This window comes from Festucalex cinctus, chromosome 2, assembly GCF_051991245.1.
Source record: "Festucalex cinctus isolate MCC-2025b chromosome 2, RoL_Fcin_1.0, whole genome shotgun sequence".
NCBI lineage: Eukaryota > Metazoa > Chordata > Actinopteri > Syngnathiformes > Syngnathidae > Festucalex > Festucalex cinctus.
The window spans coordinates 7361430-7377613 of NC_135412.1; the positions used below are offsets into that span (position 1 = coordinate 7361430).

Here is a 16184-nt window from a genome sequence, read left to right on the forward strand (position 1 = left end):
TCTCATATACAGAGGACACAATTAGCAGAGATGTACGGTACCTGTGTACGTAACATCACTAAATACAGTACACCTGGACAAGCCTACAGCATAGTCACTGTCAAGTCTAGAGTGAGCAAAAGGTAGGAAAGTAGCAACCCTGATTTGCTCTTCAACAGGGCTGATGAGCAAGGCAAACTGGACACCAACAACACCACGAGCCACAATGTGACCAACGTTGACACAGAGCTTGACCTTGATTTCTACTTGGGCATTTATGGAGGTAACATATTCACTCCCTCAGCTTTTTGTACTCATGTACACTTTGCTTGGTACAGAACTACTATGTGTGACTTTGCTACTATTCCACAGGTTTGACAGTTGTCACCGTCATTTTTGGTTTTGTGAGGACTTTGCTGATGTTCAACATGTTGGTGAGATGTTCACAGGCCCTGCACAACAGCATGTTTTCTGCCATCCTTCGCACTCATGTGCGCTTCTTTGACATCAACCCCATTGGTGAGCAACTGTCAATGAACAAAATTAAATAAATCTTGTTTGTGGGTGTATGAGATCTTCATAAGATATAGAAGCTCTCTTTGATGTTTAGTATTTAGTCATGTTTGTATTAAGGCGTTCATCTCATATGTAGTCATCAGGTCCTTTGTTTTGCAGAGGTTTAGGCATGCTGCACACTACCAGTTAAAAGTTTGCTTTCTAATGTATACGCTGCTGGGTATAAATGGTGCTTTTGTGTGCCGTTTTGATCTCAGGCAGAGTTTTAAACCGGTTTTCGAAGGACGTCGGCCTACTGGATTCCATCATGCCATGGACCTTTGTTGACTTCATTCAGGTATGAAATCGAGCCTCAACAATCAAGTCAACTAAGTGATGTCTAGGGCTGCACGATTAATCTAAATCTAACCGACATCGAGGTTTGACCAAGTGCAATAACCTAATCGCAAAACAGTGCGATTTTAAGTTAGTCTGCGCTCGGGTGCTTTCTTCTTTTCTTTGTTTTATGTTTTTTTTTGTGCTCCGGTTCCTTCAGTCTGTACAGCTTAACCATAAGGAGTGTGTAACATGGGTACCAAACTGACCTGTTGTGTGAGTATACGCTCTTGACTCCCCTAAATGATCTTTGCCATACTGCCGCGTTCGGTCATATGACCGCATGTACCAATAAGAGCCGCCTGTGGGCAGGAGTACGGAAGTAGCCAGGGAACATGAGGGGAAATGTTTGTTGCTGCTCGAGGTGGGTTTAGACAGCTCTATCGAAAATATTGCTGTTATGACGTGAATACTTAAATGGCGGACTGCGTCGTCTGACCATCGCGTTTATCTGAAAAGTCGAGTTGGTGAGTTATGTTTTAGTATTAGCTGTTCCTATGGTTTTAAATGGGCCCAGTTTTTCAAAATAATTGTATAAAATAATTAATGAAGTGATTGATGGTATTGATTATTCAGCAGAGGATCCTCCAGGATCAATTAAGCGGTCATCCACAGGTTCAGCAAGTGTAAGTGTTGTGCAATGTTTACCTGTTTAAAATGTTGACACTTGATACTTGAAGATTGTTTACATTCAATTGTTAATGGTTGTCTTTGTCTTGTTTGAATTTAATGCTGCTACAAGAAAAAAAACAAAAAAAACAATTGGGTTGTTATTTTCCCTTCTGTGTTATTAATCTGGATATGTAACTATACTATAATATCACCATAGCCTGAGCATCAATGTATTGTTTTTATTGGCAAATTATTTGGTTTAGAAGCATAATGTAGGTCAAAGCTCCCCCCTTAGCATATTCGCCAGAAGAGGACGTCTCCGCCTCGTAGTTTTAATCAAATAGTGACATTATAGTATTGCATTGTTAAAATATTGATCAAATTACTTGTCTGAAACTAAACTGATTCACAATTGTAGTGTTTTCATGTATTTTAATGTGTAAATGGCAAATTCAATCGCAATATTGGTCTGAAAAATTGCAATAAGGTTTTTTTTTTCCAAAATCGTGCAGCCCTAGTCTTCATGTTGTCTTGAATGAATGTCTTCCATGTTGTCTGAAAATGAGAAATAACAGAGAATTATTGTTGGTCTGCTTTATCGTGGCTATCTATTTTAACTGTCAATGGTATGATAGCAATGTAATGGTCTGTTTCAAACTTGAATGTAAGGCTACCATATCAGCACATATATCACAAGCTTAAAACGCACAACTTTGCCTTGTCAGAGTTTAACCCTATGAGACTAAAACGCCATTAAAGTATGCCTGCTACAATTTACCTGATAAAATAAATACTTCTCATCAAGATTTCCACCCATCCTTCTCTGGACTGCTTCATGCTTATCCTCACTATAGGTTTGTGAGAGTGCTGGATCTTTCCCAGCGAGAGGCGGAGTTCACCCTGAACTAGTTGCTAGCCAGTCGCAGTCATCAAGACCTTCATGTAAAAGTTTGACGCAGGTTGTTTTTTTTTCCCCCCACATTAGTGGGACATGTGAACCTTGACTGGTGAAGTCACAGACTCCCTACATCACAACCTTAGCAGACTTGCACCGCAGGCTGTGCCAGTCAGACGTGATTCAGACCTTCTGTTGCTAAATTGTATGTAATATGTGCTGACGAATAAATGAAGCATGCACGTCTGTGTAAATAGCCGGTTAAACTGAAATAGCAGAACCTGACACTCTTTCAACAATGACAGAAATATGTCAATGGGATTTTTAAGTTATTTGTCAATCTGTGTTTCAAACAGGCAAAAGTGCCACACCACTGGCACTGGCACCATTTTGTTTTACCATTCACGATCTGTGGTCGCTATTATTGAGTGGCATCACTTGTAGTCCGTCGGTGAAGTCGGGCTCCTTTTTTTTTTTTTCTGACTTCGCAAGTGGCATTTCCGAGTTCAAGGGGGCAGTCCTATACACACTTCCTGGTTTGAACTCTGAAACGTCCGACTTCCGACCATCCTCGAATGCAGCATTACTTTCACACCTTGTCACACAATCAACATGGTTGAGAAGTCATTGTTTATCGTACCATCCAAAGGCAGGCTTCCGTGGGATTTAAATGCACATACAATCTATCAAGAATCAACAACTCGAAAAAAGTATTTCAGCTTTCTTTCTCAGATGTTCAGTGTGATTTGGGAAAGCATATACCTGTACATGTACACATACATTTTGATGAGTGTTGAGCACAGTTTTTGGACGTAGAGCTTTTTATAGATCTATTTTGGAGGCTTGCAGAGAGGTTCTATTCACCAACCACTGCTGGTGTGAATGTCTTTTTCTTTCTCAAAGGAAGAACATATAAAACTTGAGCTGGTTAGGAGTGCTATCTAAATTATGACAAGACTTGAAAATGCCGTAAAGCATTTTTATAGCATAATAGACGTGAGTGGCGTTATGCAGGTGATGTCATTATTTTGATATTTAATTATCTTATTTTTCTTTTTAGGGAATTAGATGCCATTGATATTTGCACTATTAATGTTTATACACACTGCCTAATCGAATGAAGGACAATGAATTTTCCTCTCAGCCAACTGAATTGCTTGCACCTTGGATATACACTACCGTAATTCTTATTTGTTCTTAAAAAGACGTTAACAGCTGAATTTACCTCGATTATGTTTGTATTTTTTTGTACTCAGATTTTTCTGCAAGTTCTTGGTGTGATTGCGGTGGCGGTGGGTGTGATCCCCTGGATTCTCCTTCCTGTGCTCCCCCTACTCATTGTCTTCCTCTTCCTCCGACGCTACTTCCTGGAGACCTCCAGAGACATCAAACGTCTGGAGTCCACAAGTGAGTGCCCCCCACAGGGTCGCTACTAGTGCACACTCGTGTCGGAATAATTGTTAAGATGAGCTCCCCTCCTCTCCCGCAGCTCGGAGTCCAGTTTTCTCGCACCTGTCGTCCTCTCTGCAGGGCCTGTGGACTATTCGAGCCTTCAAAGCTGAGGGCCGCTTCCAAAGGGCCTTTGACGCCCATCAGGATCTGCACTCAGGTTGTTTGAGGAGAGAGTCAGTGTTTGTTGATGGAAGGAACAATGACCATTCTAACCTGTGCTCCTGAAACAGCGGCGTGGTTCCTTTTCCTGACCACGTCTCGCTGGTTTGCCATACGCCTCGATAGCATGTGCTCCATCTTTGTGACAATCACCACATTTGGCTGCCTGCTGCTCCGTGACCGTAAGGATTAGCGAGACGAAGTGTTGTGGGAGATGGTCAGATGGAAGGGTTTGTGAAATTGTGTTTGTCCTGCCAGAACTGGACGCAGGGTCTGTGGGTTTGGCTTTGAGCTACTCCATCACTCTGATGGGCATGTTCCAGTGGGGGGTCCGACAGAGCGCTGAGGTGGAGAACATGGTATGAGGCTCGCGTGGTAAAATTAGGTGGTTTTGAAGTTGGGAATGTCCATGGGAATTAATGGGAGTTCAAAAGGGTAAACGGAATTACAGTGTTCCCTCGTTTTTCGCTGGGGTTAGGTTCTAAAAAAATACTCGCAATAAATTTATGTTTTACATTTATTATACGTAAATGTTTTAAGGTTCTAAAACCCCTCGCCACAGTTTATAACACTTTTCTCATCGAGGCATTTAATTTTTTTTACATTTCTCTCTTGCTTAAACACTCAATGTCCAAACTTTCATACATTTTATAAAATAGGTTCATTACTGTAAAAAAAAATAAAATAAATACAAATACAAAATTGCACCAAAAAAATCATCGATAAAATGAGGCCATGAAGTTAACTGCATTATAGCAAGGGAACACTGTAAATCAGAAAGTTACATAATTGAAAATTGGCTCTTAAGAGATCATTTCGGCATAAAAAAAATCTGTTTTTGCATAATCCTGATTAAAAATATTTCATGCAATTGCAGTGATACCTTGACTTATGCTGCAGATATGACGCGGCTCGAGTCTATTTATTTTGCATGGATTTTTGCTTACGATGAAACAAAATGTGGATATTCATTCTCAAATTGGAGACCATTCCTTGCAATTAGCCCCAATTCTCAGTAAGTTCCCACAAAATCTAAAATATTTTCCAAATTTCCCCATGAAAATTAACCAGAAACTTTCCGAGAATTTACCAAAAATGTTTTACCCCTTTGCAACCCTTTATAGGACTGCGTGAACTATATTATTCAAGTCTTTCAGTAAATTGAGATTATGTTTTTGTGAGCTGGTATACAAAATATGTGGTTAACCTTTGAACAGATGACATCAGTGGAGCGGGTGGTGGAATACACCGAACTGGAAAGTGAAGCCCCTTGGGAAACAAAAAAGCGACCTCCGCCTGGTTGGCCTGGAAAAGGTCAGGTGACCTTTGACGGGGTCAACTTTTCCTATAGCCCTGATGGTCCCAAAGTTTTGGACAACTTGAAAGTGACATTCCAACCCAAAGAGAAGGTCAGAGAGGGACGGTGTTGATGATGTCACTGATGGCTGATCAAAGCTGATGTGATTGGTCATTGCTGATGTCAGGTGGGCATCGTGGGTCGGACGGGCGCCGGCAAAAGCTCCCTGGTGTCGGCACTGTTCCGCCTGGCTGAACCCCAAGGAAACATCTACATCGACGGCATCTTGACTTCTGAGCTGGGCCTTCATGATATACGTCAGAGGATGTCTATCATTCCTCAGGTAGTTGACAGCTTTGAATCAGATTATGGTGGATTGTTGTGAAGCAGGCTTAAAGTTTGCCATTGAGTCACAAACTTAAAGGCTCATGTCCATTTGTGTGTTTTTTTTCTTTTTGTTACTCTCGATTCCTCCTTCAGGACCCGGTGCTGTTCACAGGTTCCATGAGAAAGAACCTGGATCCTTTCAACCAGCATTCAGATGAGGAACTGTGGAATGCGCTACAAGAGGTGGCATGCATGCAAGCAGACACAATCATGCAGAATGTCACGTGACATGAGCACTTTTAGAAAATGATTCCATCATATTAAAAGCGCAACCAGTCCGGGCTTGGTCATGTTGAGAATTCTGTTTTTCCTCTGTGTGGGTTGCAGGTCCAGATGAAGGGCGTGGTGGAGGAGCTTCCCGGGAAACTGGAAACTGTTCTGGCTGAGTCTGGCTCCAACTTCAGCGTGGGCCAGAGGCAGCTGGTGTGTTTGGCCAGAGCCATCCTGAGGAAGAACCGCATCCTCATTATCGATGAGGCCACCGCCAACGTGGACCCAAGGTAAGTCAACATAAAGCCAAGTTTACAAAAAGGCGTCCACAAATACTGGATTGCTTGTATAGAGATCCGGACGGCACGTGACCATTTCTCTGAACACGCCCCCTTGTGGCAGGAAAGTACCAGCGCAGTGTTAATGGACGAGAACGGTGAGGAGTGCTAAAGCTAGCGTTTATCTGAAAACTTTCCGCCCAAGAGCATTGACAGTCACTTTGGTGAAAAGGTCATGATATGCATGCATGAGGTGGACAGGTCGGACTGTCGAAGTGTCAGGAGGGCTTTTTTTTCAACTTGGCGACGCTGCTACGTGGAATTACCCCCTCTCTTACACTGGTGAGTGCTTTCAAATCTGATCATACAAAGGCTTTACAAGTTTGTACAATCTGGATTTATGTATTTCCCCTTTATGCGTGGTCAAAATGCCATCGAAGTTGGAACTTTCATGCAAGTCTTGGCAGTGTTATTTATGCATGTTAGCAACTTAGTAGCTGCTAAAAAGGCCTCAGCTGCCGTCATTTACACCGTAAAAAGTCTTCTTTATGGTGTTGGTCAGTTATTAAATTCAACTGTGTAATATTTATTAAGCCGTAGAAGCACAAAGGAATGAAACAGATTATTTCCCACACATTTAGCGAGTGGCAACAGTTAGCATCTGCTGATTTAGCCACCATGTACAAAGTGCAACGTATCGGTTCCTCATTTGGTAGCCAGGAGCATGGTCGAGTTTTTTTTTTTTTTTTTTTGCCTCTTCTTATTGTGGCAGCTAATCCACAACAGCTCTCAGTCATTGTTAAAGTGTGGCGTTTGCCGTTTACTCAAAGTGGCAGATGCGTTTTCCATGCTGCCAAAATGGTTGTGCTAATATTTTGGGACACGTGATGTCCACGTCCGGATCTCTATTGGGGCATTTTAGGACTCAAAGCAAATTGTTTAGCTTGACTTGTGCCACAAAAAAAAAACACTGACTAATCACTCCGGTTCGCTTATAAGGCTGAAGCAGCCAATGACTTAACACCCATTGCACACGTGTTTGCAGGACCGATGAACTGATCCAGAAAACTATCCGAGAGAAGTTCCAGGACTGCACCGTGCTCACCATCGCTCATCGCCTCAACACCATCATTGACAGCGATCGCATCCTGGTTACTACTTCTTTCAGTCACATTCAGTTCATGCATATTTCCCACATGAAATCACATTCATCATCTTACTTGTGTGCATGATTCCAGGTTCTAGATGCAGGGCGAATCCACGCATACGATGAGCCGTACACGCTTCTCTTAGACACCTCTTCTATTTTTTGTAAAATGGTGCAGCAAACTGGCAAACAGGAGGCTGCCGCCCTGCTGGAGGCAGCTAAAAAGGCAAGTCTATGTTGAAAGTTTGAATGTTTTGGGAGCCACGGCAGCTCAGCTTCACTGGCACAAGTGTCCACAAGAAATATAAGGAAAAGCTAAAGTAATGCTACTTGTATGTGTTTCAGGGTTATGACAGCAGAAGCCGACCCAACTATAGTGACGGGGAGGCGGACGTACCGGACGGGAATTTAGTCCTCTTTGAGACAGCTTTGTGAGCCGCGCACTACGTTGGAGAGGTCGCATGCCGAATGTACGCACATGATGCGAACCTCTGCTGTACAAACTGTAGACATGCATGTATTTATTTTGCATACTTGTCCTTTTTCACACATAAAAACGCTGGCTTCTTTTCAATCTACAGCAGTCACTTTATTTTAATGTGCGCTCTGACAAGCCAAGTGAAACACTTGTAACACAGGATCTTCGTGAAGACAAGTGTTTGTGGATCGCTCCAACTGGAGGTCGTGGAAAGAAACAGTCGGAGAGGGAATAGCTCCAGCTTTCACTTTATTTCCTCGTCTCGTTCTAATTCAACTTCCCTCACAATCGTTCCCCCTCCTTTCTCTCTCTCTGTATCCTTCCGCGCCACACGCTCATCTCCCACAATGTAGTTCCGGTCCCCCAAAATCAAAACAAAATAGACCCCAACAAATACATATAATAATATGAAAATAAATCCTCTTACATATTTCCTTCTCTTCAAAATGAAATGTCCACATTTCGTCTGGAACATATCAACAGACAAAATTAACAAAATTGAACCAAATTCAATCATCATTGTACAAACATAAGACCCCTAAAAAAACTACACACCATTAGGAAGTGGTACACATATCCCATAAACAATTAACACAGGCATGTGCCATCATTATTTTTTGTTTTTTTTTTTTTTTTTTTTTTTTTTGTAAACACATTTAGCATAAACACCTCATGCAAGAAGGCGCTGTGGCCTTCGAATAATACGGCCACTCCTGGTCATAGATGGCCCTGAAGGGTCACCTAGAGGACGCAATCCTGGCTTATGGGAGACGCGGCCTGTTAGTCTCCTCTGTGCCGGCACAGAAGGCCTAGCGGGCCCTGACAGTTGAGTCAACCCACTATCACCAAAACGAATAGGAAGAGAACCGGACAATGCCGTGTAACTCGGCGTACGGTCCCTGGCAGGAAAAGACACAGTTTTTGGTAATATTGTGCCCCGGAAAGGTTTCAAACGATCATAGTGAATAGTTTTTCGTGCGGCCTGAGTATCTTTAACATCCAACAGCTGGTACAAGAGACCATCCTCATCAACAGAAATGACCTTAAAAGGCCCGGTCCAGTTTGGACATAGCTTCTGTCGTTGTGTGGTAGGATCATCAATCCACACCAAATCCCCACAACCATAAGGCTTGAAATTAACCTGTTGGTTATAGTAGTATTCACGTTTTAGTTCTTGTTCCTCACGAAACCTGTGAACTGTCTCAAATGCCAAGCTCATGCGTGACACTAGTTCTGACCCATAGTTTCGTGGGGTGTCCAATTCTCTGGGCGGGGCCACTTGGACCTCTGCAGGTAGCCTTGGCTCTCTGCCATGAGCAAGAAAATAGGGTGAATACCCCGTGCTTGAGTGTGGGGTGGCATTAAAAGATAGAACCACAGCAGGTAGGTAATAGTCCCATTCACCCCCATGATCCTGAATCAATTTAGCCAATTGTCCTTTCAATGTCCGATTGAATCTTTCCACCATACCATTCCCTCGTGGGTGATATGGCGATGTCCTTTTCTTTTTAATGTTTAGTCGTTGACATATAGTTTGTACCACCTCTGATTCATATTGCCGGCCCTGATCTGAAAACAGTTCTTCAGGAACACCATGGTCAGGGATGTATCGCTCACAAAATAACTGGGCCACTGTCGCCGCTTTTTGGTCCGTCATGGGGTAGACGTTTACATACTTAGTAAAATGATCTTGTATTACCAGTACATATCTATTGCCCGCAGTCGTAATCGGAAGTTCAGTTATGTCTGTACACACAAACTGAAACGGTCTGTCAGACTGGATAGAATGTAAAGGCGCTTTGCGTTGTGGCACCGGTTTCCTGAAGGCTTCACATGACTCGCACAGGTTACAAAAGTTTTCAAGGTCGGATCTCATTCCTGGCCAATAGCACATGTTCAATGCTCGCTTAACAGTGCGCTCAGCACTGTAATGACCAGAACACGGATTGCCATGAAGAAAATGCATCGTCTCTGTAACAAGTGAGGCTGGTATTACCACCTGATAATAGTCCAGTTTCCCCGGGACACTGCGACCTGTGCGACAGAGTACATCATCACATAGCACTAACTTGGGAAACTGCCACCAAAGTTTTCTCTGAACCCGACCTTTAACCTGTCTCAGATAAGGGCGTTTTTGATTTTTCACCCAGGCATATACCTCAGCGAGCACGGTATCAGAAAGTTGTGCGGAAATTATGTCATCAGTCTGAACAGACAATGTCGGCAGTAACATAGTGTTCCACCGTTCAGTGTTGCAGTCAACAAAACATACCTGAGATGAGGCACTGTTGTCAACAGAAGGTTGTCCAACTGAGCCTAACAAGTCTGAAGTGGGGGCCACCACTTCAGCATCATCAGGGAAGGGATGACATTCCACTGAGCGGGAAGTTGTCCTCTCAGTGGATTCCTGTGCCACCATAGGAATCCGTGACATTGCATCAGCATTCGTATGTTTCTTTCCTTCTTTGTGCGTAATTCTCCATTGATAGGGATCCAGTTCCAACGCCCAACGGCCTCGGCGTCCCGTGGGGTCATGCGTCAGATCCATTTTTCTTAAACTGAGCAGAGGACGATGATCAGTAACAATAGTGAATGGATTACAGTTCAAATAGTGTCTGAAGTGTCTAATTGACCAAACAATAGCATATAATTCTTTGTCATAGGTAGACCACTTTCTCTCAGTCTTTGAAAGAACATGACTTGCGTAAGCCACCACCCTTTCAAGCCCGTTTTGAACCTGAGAGAGTACTGAGCCAATTGCAAAATTGGAGGCATCCGTACTCAAAATAAATGGTTGGTCAAAATTAGGGAAGGCCATTATTGGTGCGGAAGTAAGTGCATCTTTCAATGTCTGAAAAGCCACACAACATTCATCAGTCCACTGGAAAAGTACTTGTTTTTGTGTGAGTCTATGCAGAGGCTGTGCCACGAACGCATATTTATGTACAAAACGTCTATAATATGAGCACAAACCCAAAAATGCGCGTACCTCGGTTGGTGAACGTGGCACAGGCCAGTCACGGATGCGTGCGCTGTTGACAGGGTCCAACGTGAGCCCGTCACGGGATACAATGTGTCCCATATATTTCACACTCGTTTTGCAAAAATCACATTTTCTGGGGTTTAGTTTCAAACCTGCTTCTCTAAAACGCCCAAGAATGTCTTTGAGATTATGCAAGTGCTCTTCAAAGCTTTTACCCATGCAAATAATGTCATCTAAATAAATGACACAGGTCGTCCAGTGAAGTCCCCTCAACACAAGTTCCATGAGTCTCTGAAATGTTGGTGGAGAGTTTTTTAAGCCCATGGGCATTACTTTAAATTGGTAAAGACCATCACCTGTTGTGAACGCGGTTTTGTGTCTATCCGCAGGATCCATTTTCACCTGCCAATACCCGCTTGACATATCCATTGTTGAGAAAAATTGAGAACCCGACAATGCGTCCAAACTATCGTCCACCCTTGGTAAGGGATGTGCGTCAGTAACAGTAACAGAGTTTAGTTTCCGAAAGTCCACACAAAACCTGTACGAACCATCTTTCTTTCTCACCATCACTACTGGACTTGCCCACGGGCTCATACTGTCCTCTATCAAGTCTTGTGCCTTGAGAGCGTCCACCTGACGGTGGATTTCTGCCTTCATTTTAGGAGACGTACGATAAGCTCTCTGTGAAATTGGGTTGTCACAAGTTGTAGTTATTCTGTGTGTAACTAGGTCCGTCCTGCCAAAGTCATGTGGGTGTTGACTAAACACATCGGCAAAAGAGGTCAAAGTTTCTGTCCATTGATTTTTCTGAATCTGCGTCAGTTCTAAGTCTTTCACATCTGGAAGGATGACTGGCTCAGCACCGTTAGGCACCTCAATATTCATATTACCAATGGAACAGTCAATAGTAGTGTATTCACCTTGGCCATCCTCAGAGATAGCATGAAAACGTCCTATCTGTGTACCACCATGTAACATGACCTCCTCATGAGAAAGATTTGCCACCCGAATGCAAATAGAGCCTTGTTCTACATTAGCCACAGTCCATGCAAAACCCGTATTAGATTGATCTGTGTAATGTGGTTCAAACACACCTGCATAGCTGTTGGGTTTCAGTCCCTTTTGAGGTGCCACAATAGTTGCTGCGATGACCATTTCAGACAGAGCGGGAATTGGGACTGTGGATGACACAGAAACAGCAGCCAAGCATGGAACATATCGACGTGGACTAACCAGTGGTACTGTTGTTCCCTCGACATCCAATACCATGTTCCGTGTGTCCACGGTGATACCATTGGCAACTAGGAAATCCCAACCCAATATAACAGGTTTGGTACAGTTCCTGACAACTTGAAGCGGGTGTACCATTGGCTTGTGTGCAATACTCAGGTTAACTGAAATAGAGCCTACAGAGTCTAGAGGATCACCTGTGACCCCAGTGAGAGGAATAAATTGCTTCACAATTGGCTTTCTCTGTAAAGCATGTGTACTCATTCTGAAATCCTCACTAATGACCGAAATGTCAGCCCCCGTGTCAACAAATGCATGTACCACTGTGTCTTCAACAATAATTGAGACATATCTCCTCTCATTATCAGTCAACAATGTACTGTCACTTACAGGTGTGTCAGATGATGTGTCCAAGTCTTTTTGGGCCTGGGAGCAAGTAGTTGACAACTGGCCCTCATCGTCAACTACTCGTAGTTTCCCTGATCCGTCTGAGGACGTGAAGGAGACTGGAAACGTACACGTCCAGCTGGACTCGGAGATCGTTGATGATGTCCCCCGGCGTATCGATCAGGAGAGCGGCCACGATCCGTGTAGCTCCTCCGTGAAGGACTGTAGCCTCTCCTATTGCGTTGCGATGATTCCGATTGAGTGCGTGGACCTTGTTGGTTGTACACCTCCTCATCACGTCGGGAGGTCCGGTACGCACTGCGACTAGTTGAGTTTCTTTCGTAGGATGCATCTCTGCGACGAGGTGGTGATCCGTAGTATCGTTCTGCAGGATAGCGATCACGTCGTAGTCCCTCAGGTGTGAAACTCCTGTGACGAAATCCATAGCCAGCGCCACCACGGCATTGTGAATCCTGCCCTTGCTGGCTAACTGTCAATTGTAGTCGTTCCACCTTGTCTGATAATGCCTCAATGGTCTTTAACATCTTCTTCATGTCATCTGCATTAGCTGAGTGGACACCCAGGGGAGCAGCCATGGGAAGAGGAGGTGTCACGATAGGCGAAACTGCAGGATAAGTGGGTGCTGCAGGAAAAGGCCCCTGAGCAGCAAACACTCTGCTTGCTTGATGGGCAGTCTCAATTTGTACCGCAAACTTCAGAGCCTCTTCAAGTGTTTTCACACCTTGTTCGTGGCATCGTAGTTGCAGATATGGATCAAGTCCAGCAATGAAGCGGCGAAATTTCTCTCCACTTTTAGCGTCATCACCATATGTCGGGAAAGCTTCTTCAACCAAGCGGCTGATCTCTGCAGCAAACACAGGAAGAGCCTCACCAGGAAGACGGCCACGTGCATTAATGTAACTTTGAAATGTTGATAAATAGGCAGCTTGTCCAAAAACAGCCTTCAGTTTCTCTTTAGTGATTGTATAGTCGCTCTTGTCTTCATCAGATAGACTGTCCCAGTAACTGAATGCGGCCCCACCCAAGCATGTAGGTAACAGCTTTGCTAAACTGTCCTCGTCAGCCTCAGAGTGAGCACCAACAGTCACCTCAAAGTGTCTGCACCATCTCGAAAAATCCTCCTTACCATCCCCCATAAAAATTTGGCGGTAATGTGGGATGGCGCGGTTCTTACTCAACTGAAAGGACAGCTCGTTCCAAAAATTGTTCGCCATAGTTGAAAGTTCGTAGTGAAAAGCAGTTTGTAAATTGTCCACCTGTTAGCTGACAAGCGCGGTCCTCCTTCGTCGAAGCGAGCCGTTGTCCTCCTGTCCTCTTGTGGACAAGGTATCGGGCAACGTTCACTTTTCGTCGGCCGCCGCTAGCTTAGCACAGGCTCTCGAACGGAGCGCAAATTCAACCTCACTCACCGCTGAAAATCCACAAACCGCTGCCACCAGTGTAACACAGGATCTTCGTGAAGACAAGTGTTTGTGGATCGCTCCAACTGGAGGTCGTGGAAAGAAACAGTCGGAGAGGGAATAGCTCCAGCTTTCACTTTATTTCCTCGTCTCGTTCTAATTCAACTTCCCTCACAATCGTTCCCCCTCCTTTCTCTCTCTCTGTATCCTTCCGCGCCACACGCTCATCTCCCACAATGTAGTTCCGGTCCCCCAAAATCAAAACAAAATAGACCCCAACAAATACATATAATAATATGAAAATAAATCCTCTTACACACTTGTCACCAAACACAGTTTCAAAATGTAAAGATCAGATGCAAGAAGTTTAAAAAAACAAAAAAACTTGTTTTATGGTCATTGCGAGCCCGCCACAAATGAAAACTGCCACGTTTAATCCTGCAACATGTTAATGGAAGATCCAAGTTGAGTGATAGTTTCACTCTAATTATGCAAGGTTAAAAAATAAAATAAAAATACAGAATGAAAGCTGTGATTTAGTTTTTTTTTTAAATAATTTTAATAATTAAATGACCATAGTCAATTGAATGGCAAAAATGTGTAATACATTAAGTATGTAATTAAAATGCAGTTTTCATTAAATTATGAACTATGATCTGGAATACAACTATTGAATCTATTATTCAGGACCAATTGATGTTTAATATAAAGGATTAAAAACAAAAAAAAACTTTCTTTAAGGAACAGTTTGCTCATCAATGACTTCATTCCAGGAGAAATTATAATTTTGAGGAACTTTTTTTTTTCTTTTTTTTCTCCTGGGAATGCCTGGGACTTGAAGCAAGGGTTTTATTACACAATAAAAGTATGAGAATGTAACGGGGAAATTGAATGGTAATTTTCCATGTGTCATTCCTTGGAGCACCGGCAAGCAACCTTCCTACCCCCTGCACACCTGTGCAAAATCTGAGATCGCAACACATCACATGATGTATGTTCCAAAAAATTACAACCGCCTTCATATGGAGATAGAGGACATCATTGGATGGAGACTTGTAAGACAAATAAAATGAGCCCAAGTTTCTAAGAATCTGTAAGGATGTTGTGAATTGGCCCAAAATAATGATTCCAGAAGTCAGTGTTTCACAAGTCTGGAAAATTCTAATAATCATAATTACTCATAAATTATGTCTTCAATATTTGCTATTTTATCATATAAAAAATATGGCCACGTGGAGAGATATTGTTCATTACAGTATGTGGGTATAAAAGTGGTTGAAAAGATAAACTACATGAACTGTTCAATAATGTCACTAAATTGTTGTGTGCTGAGAGGTTTGGATCCCAAAACGCAGACACAAATAAGATTTTAACTATTTATTCACATAACTTGACTAAACTAAAAACAACGAGAATGCATCGAGAATCACGACACGCCAAGCCCCCCTTGGGCAGCGGAGAAGCACAGCGAAACAGTGAGCAATAATCCGGCGAAACACACAATTCTCAGGCCCTTATACAGACAGTCAATCAATCTCATTGGTTGTTGCGAGACATGTGAGTACCAATACTGACATGGAAATCTGATTGGCTGTTAACCCAGTAATTACAGATAGTCCCTGACATCAGCAAACATCATATAGCATAAAAGATTCTTCAGTAACGCGATTAAAGATTCCTGACATAACATAGTTCTTACAGAGAGTTCCAAACATCATATAACATCACACAGCCTAAAACTAGTTGAAACTAGATTAACAGGACATGAACTCAAACCTAACCCAGGCCTGACATCAGACATGAGACAAGACCCAAACGTTACTCCTGCATGACCAGAGACAAAACCCAAGAAGACCTTCTGCATGATATAATTACAGTAAAAGTATTGAAATGTTTAGTTTGTTAGATAAGGGAAATGCTCTAGCGCAGTGGTGTCCAAACTACGGCCCGGGGGCCATTTGCGGCCCGCTGTCCATTTTTCAGTGGCCCGCGACATATGCTAAAAATGGCATTTGACTCAGTTCAAATAAAATAAACAAAACAAAAATGTTTGGAGATGGTCAAATTAAGAAAGGAGAGTGTCGAAAAACGGGTGCCATTAAAGGTTATTGTAGTTAACTAAAACTAATGAAAAAGCCAAAATAAAATAAAAACAATATTGTTACCGAAATAAAGTAAAAATGAAAATGCAGCCCTAATAAAATATTTCATTCTTTCTAGGATGTGTCGTTTTAGTCTTCCCTTTATTTATTTCGAAGTGTGTATATACACACAGTGGGGTAAAAAAAAAAAAAATTACCAGCCATCGATTGTGCAAGTTCTGCCACACAGATGTCTGTAATTTTCATCATCGTCATCGTCGAACACATCAAGTG

General features: G+C 42.9%; 2 protein-coding genes across 5 annotated transcripts in view; one reads left to right on the plus strand and one right to left on the minus strand.

Annotated features, from left to right (window-relative positions):
• The window catches only part of abcc4 (ATP binding cassette subfamily C member 4 (PEL blood group)), a 28085-nt gene extending 20200 nt beyond the window's left edge, over positions 1-7885 (plus strand). For both annotated transcript variants that reach the window (XM_077512539.1, XM_077512540.1), the window contains 14 exons: positions 159-262; positions 352-498; positions 753-832; positions 3634-3784; positions 3867-3986; positions 4060-4170; positions 4247-4347; positions 5206-5397; positions 5473-5628; positions 5766-5855; positions 6000-6172; positions 7206-7311; positions 7399-7533; positions 7653-7885. In XM_077512539.1, the coding sequence (XP_077368665.1) occupies positions 159-262; positions 352-498; positions 753-832; positions 3634-3784; positions 3867-3986; positions 4060-4170; positions 4247-4347; positions 5206-5397; positions 5473-5628; positions 5766-5855; positions 6000-6172; positions 7206-7311; positions 7399-7533; positions 7653-7742 (1756 nt within the window). In that variant the 3' untranslated portion in view covers positions 7743-7885. The remainder of the gene's footprint in view (positions 1-158; positions 263-351; positions 499-752; positions 833-3633; positions 3785-3866; positions 3987-4059; positions 4171-4246; positions 4348-5205; positions 5398-5472; positions 5629-5765; positions 5856-5999; positions 6173-7205; positions 7312-7398; positions 7534-7652) is intronic.
• Positions 7886-8017: 132 nt separating this feature from the next.
• Positions 8018-14083, minus strand: LOC144013539 (uncharacterized). Of its 3 annotated transcripts, none has more exons than XR_013282277.1 (2): positions 11866-14083; positions 8018-10343 (listed from the first exon to the last, which is right to left on the minus strand). XR_013282277.1 is itself a non-coding variant. In XM_077512543.1 (2 exons), the coding sequence occupies exon 1, from the start codon at positions 13621-13623 to the stop codon at positions 12466-12468; it is 1158 nt and encodes a 385-aa protein (XP_077368669.1). In that variant the 5' UTR covers positions 13624-14083; the 3' UTR covers positions 8018-10343; positions 12392-12465. The 3 variants fall into 3 exon arrangements, 2 of the variants coding, with proteins under 2 accessions (XP_077368669.1, XP_077368667.1); XM_077512543.1 differs by having other exon boundaries at positions 12392-14083; XM_077512541.1 differs by having other exon boundaries at positions 8018-11949; positions 12392-14083.
• Positions 14084-16184: the final 2101 nt, after the last annotated feature.